The 13,324-nt window shown below is 59.4% G+C and overlaps 1 protein-coding gene across 1 annotated transcript in view; it reads right to left on the bottom strand.

The window, feature by feature from the left end:
- Positions 1–3,507: 3,507 nt before the first annotated feature.
- The window catches only part of LLGL2 (LLGL scribble cell polarity complex component 2), a 33,441-nt gene continuing 23,624 nt past the window's right edge, over positions 3,508–13,324 (bottom strand). Inside the window, exons 7-26 of the mRNA XM_039226542.1 lie at positions 12,652–12,814; positions 12,382–12,514; positions 12,016–12,070; positions 11,262–11,416; positions 8,957–9,174; positions 8,817–8,884; positions 8,528–8,681; positions 8,351–8,455; positions 7,713–8,005; positions 7,461–7,611; positions 7,054–7,204; positions 6,304–6,420; positions 6,021–6,187; positions 5,371–5,635; positions 4,976–5,129; positions 4,691–4,719; positions 4,405–4,452; positions 4,158–4,200; positions 3,969–4,030; positions 3,508–3,821 (exon numbers count right to left, since the gene is read on the bottom strand). Of these exons, the coding sequence (XP_039082473.1) occupies positions 3,814–3,821; positions 3,969–4,030; positions 4,158–4,200; positions 4,405–4,452; positions 4,691–4,719; positions 4,976–5,129; positions 5,371–5,635; positions 6,021–6,187; positions 6,304–6,420; positions 7,054–7,204; positions 7,461–7,611; positions 7,713–8,005; positions 8,351–8,455; positions 8,528–8,681; positions 8,817–8,884; positions 8,957–9,174; positions 11,262–11,416; positions 12,016–12,070; positions 12,382–12,514; positions 12,652–12,814 (2,539 nt within the window). The 3' untranslated portion in view covers positions 3,508–3,813. The remainder of the gene's footprint in view (positions 3,822–3,968; positions 4,031–4,157; positions 4,201–4,404; positions 4,453–4,690; positions 4,720–4,975; positions 5,130–5,370; positions 5,636–6,020; positions 6,188–6,303; positions 6,421–7,053; positions 7,205–7,460; positions 7,612–7,712; positions 8,006–8,350; positions 8,456–8,527; positions 8,682–8,816; positions 8,885–8,956; positions 9,175–11,261; positions 11,417–12,015; positions 12,071–12,381; positions 12,515–12,651; positions 12,815–13,324) is intronic.

Raw genomic sequence — 13,324 nt, 5'->3', positions numbered from 1 at the left:
TCTGAGCAAGCATTCAGCACAGAGCCTGACAGCGGGGCTCAAACCCACAAACCACGAGATCATGACCTGAGCCAAAGTCAGATGCTCAACCCACTGAGCCACTCAGGTGCCCCAGCATCAGAGCAAACTTGACTTTCTTTGGCCCATTCCAATGTATCCTGCGTGGTGCTCTGCGGCAGAGAGCTCCACCCTCCTCTCCAATCTCTTGCCTTCCTGGTCCCCTCCTCTCTGCATTATTGATCCAGACCAGGCCGTAGCTCACTCAGCTGCGTGGGTGTGGCTCCTGTCTTCCCAGAGCCTTCCATCCCTTCCCTAAGCATCCTCTCCAAATCCTCCGAAAGGGATGAAAGGGATGTCATCTCATCTCATTTTACAGATGAGGAAACAGCTCAGAGGATAAGTGGCTTAGGGATACACGGCCAGTAACTGAGGAATTGGGCACCAAACCCACCTCCCTTGACCCTTACTGCCTGTTCTTCTGCTCCGTGGAGTTTATGCTGGGAACTGGCTTTGGAACCAGCCAGCTATGGTCTCCCAGCTCACCTCCTTCCTGAGTGACCTCCAGCAGCCTGCAGGGAACCCCCTGACAAACAGAAGGGGGAGAGGGGACTCCTCTCCAAGCCCAGCTCTCACCTCTGGCTCCCACTTTCCCCTTCTCTCCCTCACCTGCTTTGCTCCTCCAGTCTGTGAGTCCTCCTCTGACCATGCTCCATCTCCCTTCCTCCCTCCCTCCTTCAGGAAGTCTCCTCCTTTCCTGGCCCCTACCACCAGCCTCGGTAACTTTCACCTCCTTGGGTTGGGTGTTAAGGTGCCGAGCGATTTTATAGACTCTCACTGAATCCTTACCACCCTCTGAGGCAGGCCCTGTTATTATGGCCTGTTTTATAGGCAAGTAAACTAGAGCGCAAGGGTGAGGTCATCTACCCAAGGCCACACAGTCGGTCACAGGTGAAGCCAGTGTTGAGGACTGGGTCTGCGTGACTTCCAAGTCTAAGTTGAACACTAAGTCTTTCACTTGTCGATGTTGAAGACCCTCAGATCCAAGTGTGCAGACCATGTGCCCAGCTGCCCGTGTTATGTCAGCAGGACCCTCGGAATCTGGCAGTGACCTCTGCCACTCAATCACCTTCTCCGCCTGGCAGCGGTCCTTGTCAACCCGACCTCTCAGTATCTCCATTTTGCCACTATGGTCACCTCCCCCTGCATGGGAGCTGCAGGGACCTCCAACCTCTCTCCGTGCCAGCTCAGCTTCCAATCAACCACTTTCTAGACAGCGCCAGACTCTCCCATTTGTGCACGCCTATCCATAAAAATTGTTGATCTCTAAATAGGAGAATGTTTTCCTAGAACTGAAACGGGCGAACCACCACCATTAGCTAATACCTCGTAGCACAAAGTACTTAAGGCAATGCTCATCCTTCACAAGCGCGGATGTAAATCCGTTTTCAGAGTCTTGATATTTTCAAGTGTGTGTGTGTGGTTGTTATTGACTCCCGTTCGGTCTGATGAGCTAGTTCATTGCTGCAGCCAGGAGGCTCCCCTGCGCTGTGGGAGTGCTCGGTTTTGCCATTTTCTTCTGCTCTCTAGGCGCTGCGTTATTTCCACGATCTTCAATTCATGGTTTCTTGGCAGGAAACTTCATGTCACTTGTCCATTTATGTAAGATCATTTAGCTAACTGGACAGTATAGGCACTAAGTCCCTCTAAACCAGCAGTCAGAAAACCACACAAATCCTCCTGACCTGTGTGTGTGTGTGTGTGTGTGTTTGTGTGTGTGTGTGTGTAGCTGTCCAGCTCTCCAGGGTGTGATGTTCACTCCCTCCTTGGCACCCACTTTTGGTGCATAACCCTCTGATCTACAGACTGAGGACCGGGTGCCAACCCAAGGTATAAACAAGACCTAATTTCTTTTACGATGAAAATAAAGGTCTTGTGCATTCTAACATGTTCTCCCTGACCCTGACAGAGGGTCACCCCCATCGTGAACCTGTGAACCTCGTGGACTCCCGTGAACTTCACGACAGATCATGAGGGGTTCCTCTTATCTCTTATCCTGTTCCCCAGAAAAAACTGGGACACAGGTAGGCAATTTGCCTGAGGTCACATGAGTGGAACTTGCTGGGATTTAAACCCCAGTGGTCTTTGAAAGAATGAATTTCGTAATAGAATTTCCATGCTCAAAGCCCTGCAGACGCTTCCAGAGCCTCAGGCTCAAGTCCAGACTGTCTTGCAGGGTACACAGCACTCCCCTCCTGTCTGTAGCTTTGTCTTTTTATCTACCCAGCATCCCTTCTCCACTGCTCCTGGGATAGCAGTCTGTGTTCCTCTTCCCTTTGGGGAAACTATTCTCCCCTATTCCTTGTGGCTTTTGGGACTCCCATCTCAGTAAATGCCACCCCCCCCCCCCTTCTAAGGAGATCAGGGGAGCCGGAGTGGTCCAAGTCACACAATCCAGGCTCTTGAGCTGCACATGCTTGGCAGGAGGGCATGTAGGGGGCTCCCATGACGTATCCATCCACGGACCTGGGCCGTGGCTCCTCCTCTGCCCCGTGCGCTAACCCATGTCCTTCCAACAGGCCATGTGGTCTCCCGTGGCACATAGCAGTGCCCTTGCCCTCTGCCAGGCTCCAGGGGGTCCCAGTCTGGCCACTTGGTGGTCTCGTTTTTGGCACACTTCCTGCCAACCACTCACCCTCAACTCTTGACGCAATCCCACAGCAAGCCGGCCAGTTCAGGTGCTGCCCGTCCCTCTGTCCTCTGGGTAGAACGATGCACCCAGGCCATTCCTGGTCATGTTCCTGCCCCAGCTTAATGTCACCTTCCCAGGTGCATCTCTCACAGGCCCCACATCCCCCGGGCTTGCCTACATCCTCAGACTTCCTGCCCTTAGTAGTGTGAGCCCCAGGGGGCAGGGACCACGTTATCTGGGCCACCTCTGACCCCGAGCGCCTGGCATATAATAGGTGCTCAACAAAGACAGGCAAATGAAGTAGAATCAAGTAGACTCAACCCCCTGGCTTATAAGGACTGTAACAGTGGTCTGATCCAGCCCCTCATCTGGGGGTAAGACCTTTCATCTCTGGGAACTGCCTCCGACCTCAGCAGCACCCTATGGTCATTCCCTGGAGTCCGTAAGAAGCCACCAGGTCTGCGATACTGTGTCTTCCCCCTTCTGACAGCAAGCAAAGGCTGGTCAAAGGGGACTCTATCTGCCCCCAACCCTGGGATGCAGCCATGCTCACTCAGGACGGTTAACTCTTGCCATTCATTTCCAAGGACAGAAGGCGCAGTGCTCAGATACGAACAGGCAGAGTTTGCTCTGACTCAAACGGCCTAAAAACCGGATTCTCTGGGGTACCAGCCTGGCCTGCAACTGGGCCCCAGGGGGCAAAGGCAAGGGACCAGCTAACAATCATTTCTGTTTACAGAGAGAAAATTCCTGCACAATTAAAAAGATCAGTCATTGGACCCGTCCAGCGAAGAGGTAATAAGGTGTTTATTAAAAACTTTTTCACCGAGAGGCAGTTAAAATTTATAATTTAAAACCCAGCCCACTACAAAAAGGGGGGGGGGAACAAACTGTGCAACATTCACAAAAGAACCGACAGACAAGGCCCGGGTGGGGCAGCCCCTCGGCCCTGGGGTTCCTCCTCTCCGAGGCCGAGAGCAGCAGCAGGGTGGACACTGGGGTGGGCTCCGGCCCCTGGCGCAGCCCAGTGCACGGGCCTCCCGGGGGCACGGGTGGGGGGGCAGCGCCCCAGGAAGCGCCCTCAGTAGTGTGTGTTCATCGCACAGCCCGGACTGGAGACCTGCTCACTCGGCTGCGGAAGGACACAGAGCAGCGGCGACTCAGGGGCCTCTTGGGCGGCCCGGGAGCCTCAGTCCCCTGCCCAGGGGCCTCAGTCCCCCGCCCAGGGGCATGCCCTCCCAGCCACCCCCAGCCCGGCAGCGGTGCCCAGGGCCCCTACCTCCCCCGTTGCTGAGGCTGTAACCCGTGGCCACTCGCTGAGATCGCCAGTCGCCATAGCTCCTGCACAGGCAAACACAGGGCAGTCACCATCCTTGGGGACCTCTGGGGAGGCCAGACGAGGACCCTCATTCCCGGAGAACTCCTGGTGCCTCAGGGCCCCCCCCTGCAGGCCCGAGCAGGAACTCACCCTCGGTCTCCCTCCAGCGTGCTCTGGATCTCCTTCAGGACCCCTGCAGGGTTAGGGAACAGCGGCCTACTGAGGCTGGCAGAGGGCAGGCCAGACACCAACGCTGCTCCCCCTTTTACTGGTGGGGTGTCAGATGGGTCTGCCACCCTCAGTATTGGCCCTCAGTTCTACTTTGGCTTTCCAAGCCCCCCCTGCCCCCACCCTGGACGTCCCTCATGAGGGCCCACCAACTCCTGCCCCAACTCACTCTCGTCATTGAGCAGAGCGTGCTCCATCACCAGGCCAGGCCTCCTCTCTGAAAGGCAGGGGCCAGGTCAGGTGAGCCCTGAGTCCTCCTCTGCCCCAGCTCCCCACTTCCTGGAGCGGCAGTGCAGGAGCCCAGAGCCCAGGATGGAAGGGATGCCGTCTCTACTCTTAGCCCGAACACCACCTATTGGCCTGGGGTTCCCTTCCTTCCCCTTCGGTCTGGGTCTGGGCCCAAGTATCACAATGTCCCTGCCCCCCACCCCTGGGCACAGGGCAGCCTGTCTTACCCTCTCCATCACTCTGGCTCCCTGAGTTCCTGTGGGGAGAGAGGTGGTGAGGACTGGGGAGTCCCGAGGCTCCCCATTCCTGCTCAGAAAGCCCTGATCCCATGAAGAATGAGGTCAACTGACCCGACCTACCTGGAGCCAGGGTATTAAACCAAGCCCTGGCCAGGATGGCAGCTGCCGTGGGAGGGAGGGGCACATGAAGGGGGGCAGTACGCCAGAGCCCGGAGGGTGGGCTTAGCTCACAGGAGAGGGGCCAGGGCAAAGTCCACCTGTCATTTTACTGACCTGGCTCGGCCTGAGACCTTCTCTGGGCCTGATCCGTTGTGGGGGCAGCTGTGGCTCTTGGTTTCTGCCGAATCCACCAGACACCGGGGCTCAACCAGCCACTTGGTGGAGAGAGAGAAGCGCTCAAACTCTGAGGGTGAGATTAGGTAGAAACCTGGAGGGAAGGAGGAGAAGCCTGGAGGTGAGGCCAGCCCACGGCTCCCAGGCCCTGCGGCTGCTGACCGGACTTCCCTCCCAGGACAGAAGGGCCGGGGGCCTCCCTCAAAGTTCTCTGAAGTCAGTCAGTCCAGCCTGGCCTTGGCGGTGACACCCCCCGCTGCCCTTCTCAGCAGCCCCTGGCAGCGCAGTGGGAGCCCTGACCCCCGCCCGCCCTCGGCCACCCCTGTTGCGCCCACCTTGGCCGTATTTGGTGAAGACGCAAGAGGCAATGCCGCTGACATCCTCCCGGCGGATGCAGCTGTACCGAACCTGGGGCTTGAGCAGGGGCAGCGAGACCACCTGGACGTCGCCCAGGTTGGTGAGGACAGCCAGGTGGTGCTCCCCGTAGTCCTCGGCTCGACAGCTGCTGAAGTGGGCCACGCTGACCCGCCGCACCCGCGAGCCCTCCAGGGCAGTCAGCTTCAGCTTCAGCTTGGCGCTCACCTTGGGCAGCGTGAACACCTGGGGGCGCAGGGCACGGCTCACACCTGCGGCTTCCGTGCCTGGTGCTGTCACAGGGCCCTGCTCCCCATCAACGACTGCCCGGTCTCCGAGCCCGCTCAGCGCTCGGATATGCAGTCGCTATGCTTTGGCCGCGAAAGACACCCGGGCTATTTACTCCCATGTCTGTGTTTTCTGCCCCCACCCCCGACACAGGTCCTGCTTCAGTGCCCCCACGCTGACCCCGGGGCCCGGGGTCTCTACCCGTCTCCTTTTCTGTGCCTCAGTAATCTCTCACGCACCAACTGTAAATACGACTTTACGTGAATCCCGGCCACTGTCATATGTGCCCAGGATGTGCACTCCCCACATGCCCCAGGGAACCCCACCTCCACCCAAGCAATACCTTGAACTGCTCTTCCGACACCACAAGCAGCTGGTGGCTTCCCTGCATGTCCGGGCTCTTTGACAGGTCATGGGCCACCTCCAGGGGCTCAGGAAGGGGCACGCTGTGTCCATCCAGCACCAGGATGCCCACCACAGGCGCTCGGTGCATCAGCTGGATCTCCTTGGCTGCAGGGAGAGAGGCAGGTGGTGGCTGATAGTTGGGTCGGGTGGAGGGCGAGGCTTGAGACCCTCCCCTCTCAGGCAGATAAGGACCCTCTGCTCTCCCCCTGCCCAGCACTCACCCTGTTCTGCCCGCACAGGCTCATCCATTCTCCGCTCGGCGGGGGGCACACGCAGGGCGAAGGCATAGACGGTACCGCCGTTGGTGCCAGCCCACAGCGAGGGGCAGTGGCGGGAGCCTGCGGGGAAGCAAAGGTTTATACCCAACGCACAGTTCCAGGGGTCAGGTAGAGCCAGGTGACCTGGGCTTACATCCCAGCACTGCCACTCACTACCTGTGTGACCCCAAGGTGAAGTTAGCAAACCTTGTAAGCCTCAGTTTCCTCCTCTGTAAAATGGAATGGCTGTGGGCCCTGCCTGTCTCCTGGGGGTACAGACAGGAAAAGCCGGGAAGGCTCTCTGACAACCAAGGGACCTGTGCACAGGTGATCTTGAACCCAGGGCAGCTCAGCCCTGAAGATACAGCAGCAGATACCCCCACCCCACACGTGCCCTGGCGGTCGGGCGGCAGGAACCTTCTGCAGGCTGCACCGGGGACTGGCAGGCACTCTTGGAAGAAGATATTCCTTCCCTTTACAGGGAGAGGAACTGAGACCAGACTAAGTGACACTTCTAGACACACTTCTAGAGAGTGGTGGCGCCTGAGTACGAAGCCAGGGCAACCCGCCTTGGGGACCCAGGCACGGGAGAGAAAAGGCAGGCGGGGGATCAGGTGTCCCCATGCTCCCCGCCAGGCCAGGCAGGAACTTCTGACACGCCCTCAGGCCAAGGAGTGCTCTCTGGGGCCCCCACACCTCAGGCTGGCCACTCACTGTCCCTCAGATAGGTGTCAGCAAAGTAGAGGGTGCGGACGAATCCCGTGAAGGAATCCTCTGCCGAGCGAGCCTCGATCTTCCGCTGCACAGGGGCCAGCTCCATGTTCTGCACACCCGTCCGCTCTGCCCTGGCGCCTCCCTCCGGCACCTGCAGCGGGTTTGGTCAGGCCTGAGGGGGGGCTCTGGCCTCCCCTTCCTGGGGGGATCCATCGCTCAACGCCAATCCTTCCAGGGGAAGATGGCCACCACCCATCTGGTGATACTGACTGAGGACTGAACCCTTTACACTTGGGGAGGCTGAGGCCCAGAGACGCAACAGGACGTGTCCGAGGCCACATAGCTGGCGGGCAGCGGGGCAGGATGCGAGCCAGCTGCCCTGGGCTCACGGCTGGTCTCAGCCTCACCTCTCCAGGGGGACCAGCTGGCCGCTGCTTCCGGCTGGACACCCGGCTACGCCGTATCCGGCGGAAAGACTGGCGCAGGGACTTCTTTAGGGACTTCACGCGGGACAGGGGTCCCTCCAAAGCCAGCTGGTCACTGGGGTGCAGCGTGCATCTGGGGGGGGACATCCGGACATCAGTGCTGCCGGGGCCCTGGGGCCCTGCCCAGCGCCAGTCCTAGACTCAGGCCCCAGCCGCCCCGGGAGGGCTGCTCACTTGACAAAGACCTGCCGCCGCTGCTGGTGGTCAAAGAGGCCAAAACCGTGGCTTGTGCCAAAGGCCACGAGCCGCCACTCGGAGTGCAAAGCCAAGGAGGTGACCACGGCCGGGGGCTGGCACTGCACCAACACGAAGGGCTGGAAGCCGGGCTCGAAACGCACGGGCCCCGGGCGGGCACACAGCCGCTCGTGGCCCTTCCAGCGGTAGCCCTCCTGGCCCTGCAGCAGGTCGGCCTCCACCTGCTCCACGGCATGCTCCGCCTCCTCGTCGTTCAGCTCCAGCACCAGCACCTGGGGCGGGGGGGGGGCGGGCAGCGAAGGACCTGGGACCCACGCCAAAGCCCAGGGCCCAAGGAGCGCCGGAAGGCCTCTGCCCGATCCGGGGCCCTCAGTCCTGGTTTCTGGAGGAGAAACAATCATCCCGAAGGCCTCGCTAACGGGACCAGGCAACCCCGATCCCCTGGGGAAGGCTCGGAGCCACAAGGGTGGGTGACGGTCCTGGTGCCGCCTTCAGTGGGCGCTCAGGAGGCTAGTGCCTGTGCCTGCTGCCCCCCAAGCCTTGGACACCGCCCAAAGTCAGCTGCCCGCTCCTCCTAGCTGCCCCCCCCCCCGCCCTGCGCCAGCCCCGCCTGCTACCTGCCCTGCTGTGCCCGCCACAGCCAGGTAGCCACTGTATTTGCAGAGGAAAATCTTCTGGATTCCCAGCCTCGGATCATCACTGTAGGGGTCGAAGGAGCCCACCTGACGACGGAGAAACAGTCCGTGAGCGTGGCCCTAAGTGCCGGACCCAAGCCTGTCCTCGCCCGGCCTCACCTTGCGGAGCGGGGGCCAGTCATCCTCGCCCTGGGCGTTGAGGTTCTCGCTGGGCTCTGTGTCGGTGACGAACACCCGTACCGTGCTGAGTTTGTAGAGCAGCCGCAGGCAGACGCCGGAGGCGTCCCAGAACCGCACCGTGCCGTCTTCGTGCCTGTGGGCAGCGTCCACCTGCCAGTTGTGAGGGGTGCCAGGCCCGGAGTGCCCAGGAGGCCAGGGGTGCCCGGGGCTCTGTTCCCACCCCGCGTATTCTACCGAGCAGGAGTGGAGGGCCACGAAAGTCACCTACCCCGTGAGCAGCAGGTCCCTCTGGGGAGGGGCTGGGGCCAGGCTGGTACCACCGTCAATGGGCCACTCCTACAGAACGAGACCAGAAAGTCCGTGGGCGAGCCTGGCCCGAGGCGGCGCCGGGACTGGTGCCAGACGTACCATGGTGGAGAAGTGTGTGTGCTGCTGTCTGCCGGCGGCGACGATGCGCTCCCACAGCTTCAGGGGGATGTTGGAGACGTGGTGGGAGCAGGTGATGGCGGAACAGTGCAGGGAGGCCAGGTAGGGAGGCTGCACCAGTGGCCAGCCAGCGGCCTTCAGGTCAATCACCACTAGTTCCTCCTCGGCCAGCACCACCAGGGCGTAGGGGTCATCGAAGGCTGTGGGGACAGGCCAAGGGTCAGGGGCTGCAGGAACCGCAGGAGGCATTTTGCCCCAGCCCAGCCCTGCAGGATCTGAAGGTCTGAAGGTCCGGGACTGGAGTCAGAGAATCTGCATTTATTTATTTATTTATTTATTTATTTTTTACATTTTTTTATTTTTGAGAGACAGAGAGTGTGAGTGGGGGAGGGGCAGAGGGAGAAGAGGAGGCAGAATATGAAGCAGGCTCCAGGCTCTGAGCTGTCAGCACAGAGCCTGACGCGGGGCTCGAACTCACGAACTGTGAGATCATGACCTGAGCTGGACTCAGATGCTTAACCGACTGAGCCCCCCAAGCGCCCCTGGAGAATCTGCATTTTGAAAACAAGTTCCACTTGAGACCTGCTTCGGGTGAGCCCCATGTCTCTCTCTCTCTCCCCCTCTGCCCTTCCTGGGAGTTTCTCTCTCTCTCTCTGCCCCTTGCTCACTTGTGCCCCCTCTTTCAAAAAAATTTTATTTAATTTTAATTTTTTTTAATGTTTTATTTTTTCTGAGAGAGAGAGAGAGAGAGAGAGTGTGAGCAGGGTAGGGTCAGAGAGAGAGAGGGAGGCACAGAATCTGAAGCAGGCTCCAGGCTCTGAGCTGTCAGCACAGAGCCCAATGCGGGGCTCGAACCCACAAACCATGAGACCATGCCCTGAGCTGAAGTCAGATGCTTAACCGACTGAGCCACCCAGGCGCCCCTCAAAAAAAATTTTAAATAGATAGACAGACAGATAAATAAGAAAGCAGCTCCAGTGGCACCTGGGTGGCTCAGTCAGTTGAGTGTCCAACTTCGGCTCAGGTTGTGATCTCACAGTTCCTCTGCTGTCAGCATGGAGCTCGCTTTGGATCCTCTAACCCCACCCCCACCCCCCACTTCCCCACTCACACTCTCCCAAAAATAAACAAATAAGAACAAGCTCCAAGTCCAGAAACATGTAGAGAAAATGACACGCCATGACCAAGTGGGATTTATCGGTCTGCAAGACTGTGCCAACATGTGAAAGTGAGCTAACGGAACCCATCACATCAATAGGCTAAAGTGAAACGCAGGATTGTATTGCTCCACGCAGGAAACGTATCTGACAAAAACCTAACACCTATTTATGATAAAAACCCTCAGTAAAATAGGAAGAGAGGGGAACTTCCTTAACTTGGCAAAGACCGTCTACAAGAAAAAGCTACAGCTCATGTAACTCAAACAAGTGCAAAACACAAAGCTTCCCCGCTAAGATCAGGACCACGGCGGACGCCCCCTCTCTCTGCCGCGTTATGAGTCCTCGTTGCTGCAGGGAGACGAGAGGAGGAAATAAAAGGCACTTAGGTCAGAGAGGAAGAAGTAACAGTCTTTGTTCACAGAGGATGTGATCATCTCTGTAGAAAATCCGAAAGAATCGGCCCCAGTCCTGGCATCCTGAATCGGGTGTGAGGAGGGAAGAGGTAGAGAAAGGAGGGAAAGCAGGTTTGGAGTCTCCCTCCAAGCGGCCTTGTAGTGGTGAGGCTGGGGCCATGGGGAAGACAGCCCAGGGTGTCCGGAGCAGGCGGGAGCCCCTCACCTGGAGGCCTTGGCCTTGTGAGGCCAGACTCACCTGGGGGAGAGGCCCGCCCTCCTGGGAATCTCCCGCCAGGCCTCTTCTCCCTCCAGGTTTCGACATCACCCTTTCTGGTCTCGTCTGTCACCGATTTATGAGGCTGACTCAGGGCTTTGCCGTCTTGGCCCGGCTCCAGGAGGCCGGCTCAGAGCTGGCCCCACACGGCAGCCCCTGCCCCACCCCACGATGGGAGGGCTTCGCGTGTCTAAGCCAGGATGTCTTTGCCTCAGCTACGGAGCTGTTAAGCCCCACAGCCTAGATCTGCCTGTCTCGGGCTCAGTCCCATCAGAGCCGAGCGAGGGCGAAGAGAGTTCAGGGCGGGTGGGAGGTGTGGCCCGCCAGGATGAAGCCACAGGCCGGCAGGGGAAGGGGAAGGCCCTGAGAGGGGTGCTGTGGGGCTCAGGGGCTCAGGTGCTGGGGGGTTTGGGAATGGACAGGCCGCCTCCCCTCACCCACGCCCCAAGCCCACCTACCTGCCGCAGGGTCCGCCTCGGCAAGGACGGTAAAGTCGATGACACGGGAGGTGAAGTCGAAGGCTGTCTGCTGGCCGTTGTGGACCACCGAGATGCAGTGGCGGTCCCCGTAGCTGGCCCGTGGCATGCCCCCCTGGAAGATGGTGAAAGGCAACCTGGCAGGCACAGAAGAGCCGTGGGGTGGGCTGGGGCTCCCAACAGCCCCTGCAACAGCCACAGGCTGAGGTGGCAGCTTAGACTTCGCAGTGACCAGAATGGCAGACCTGGGAGGGAGCCCTGTCTCAAGGTGGGTGCTCACTCAAGGTCCCCAGGAGGGGTGAGGGGGCCCCTCTCTCTTCCTGGCTGCAGTAACCCAGGAGAACTTGGGAGTGAGGTGGGGACACCCAGGCTGTGGTTCCTGAGTCTCTACAGCCACCCCTGCTTCACCTGCCCCCCCCCGCCCCCACTCTTGCTTATGGGTCGGGTTTCCCTGTATTGTCTCTGTTTGAAGAAACAGGTCTCCTGCTGAAAGTCTGAAAACAGCCGATCTGAATCATCTCTCCGGGAGGGCAGGGGGCGGGGGGGGCAAGGTCAGAAATGTTCGCTCAGGAATTAGCCATGAGAGGTATGAATGATTAGCCCTCTCACCCTGTGCTGGCATCTGAGACACCGATGTGGGACCCCAAGGCACTCCCTGGACCCTGCCTCCCACAAGCAGAGGCCAGATCAGTCCCCAGGAAGGCTGCGGAAAGGGAGACGGAGCACCGATACCTACCCTTGCTTGGTGATCAGCCAGAAGATCTTGGTAATAGCTTTGCAAGGAAAAGGACCTACAAGAAAAGGAACTGGCTTGAACAGACCCTCCACCCCCATGTCCACGGGCCCAGACCCGTCAAGCCCACAGCCGTGCAGCAGATTGCAGAGGAGCCTCGCTCTGACGTCCCTCGAGAAAGCCACGACGGGCACTGGGAAAGCTGCTGCACAATTCTGGACAAAGCCTTCGCTTCTCTGGGCCCCGGTTTTGCTTCTAGGAGTTGGGCACCCACACCCGAATGTGGGGGAGACAGCCTGGGAACAGAGGATGTGGCTTTGCAAGCGACAGGGCGGGGCCAGGCCCCCGTTGGGCGGATGCAGCACTGACCGTAAGGCACACAGCTGCGCAGGGGCTCCGGGGGCCGGGCGTCACTGGACACGGGCCACTGGCAGTAGCTGCCGTCGGAATGGCAGCTGACAATCAGGCGGCCGTCCCGCTGCCAGCAGACGTTCTCCAGTTGCTTCGGAGGAAGAGAGGGAGAGCGCGCAGGCCGGCGTCAGGGTGGTGGTCCTGGTCCCGCAGGTCTCAGCACAAGGGCCTCAGGGCATTCGGGGCACCTCAGGGCATGGCACCGCCACCGTGCCGGGCGCCACCTACCTGGTTGCTGAGGAAATGGCAAAGCACGTGGCTGCCCCGCAGGTCCCAGACAACGATGAGGCCACGGCTGTAGCCGATGAGGACCTGGTTGGGGTCTCGCGGGTGCTCCTGCAAAGCTTCCACCATCTCAAACACCCGCCGGTGGCGGGCGTCCTCGGGCAACCTGGCGGGGGTCGGGGGGAAGCACTGTGAGCCCCCACTGCCGCCATCCGCAGGGCAGGACGGCGCCCGTGGCCCGGTTGCACGTGGTGTGCGTGTGCCAGCGTGGGACGATCGCAGGGACAGAGAAGCCACGCGCGCAGCAGGACGGTGAGATACAGAAACCTATATACCCCGTATATCCACCTGCAAACGCATGGGGCACTGCTATGAGAAAAGGCAAGAAGTGGCTTCCGGAAGAGTTGATGCGATCGTTGCCTTGGGGGAAGGAGGGAGTCGTGACTGGGAAGGGCAGCAGGGGCGCCTGGGAGGCTGACAAAGTTCTATTTCTTTGCCCAGGGGGTGGCCGCAGGGCTGATCACTTTACAAGAATCCATGAAACCGCACATTCATATTTAGCGCATTTCTGTACACAGGCGGTATTTCATAATAAAACAGTTTTTAAAACCCACAAAATAAAACTCTCTATATTAGTTGGCCTGGCCTTGAGCTTTGTCCCCCTCCTCCTTCTCAG

This window comes from Hyaena hyaena, unplaced genomic scaffold (assembly GCF_003009895.1).
Source record: "Hyaena hyaena isolate Hyena2069 unplaced genomic scaffold, ASM300989v1 scaffold_21, whole genome shotgun sequence".
Taxonomy (NCBI): Eukaryota; Metazoa; Chordata; class Mammalia; order Carnivora; family Hyaenidae; genus Hyaena; species Hyaena hyaena.
Note: the sequence above shows the minus strand (reverse complement) of the source record. Positions and strands in the feature narration are given on the sequence as shown.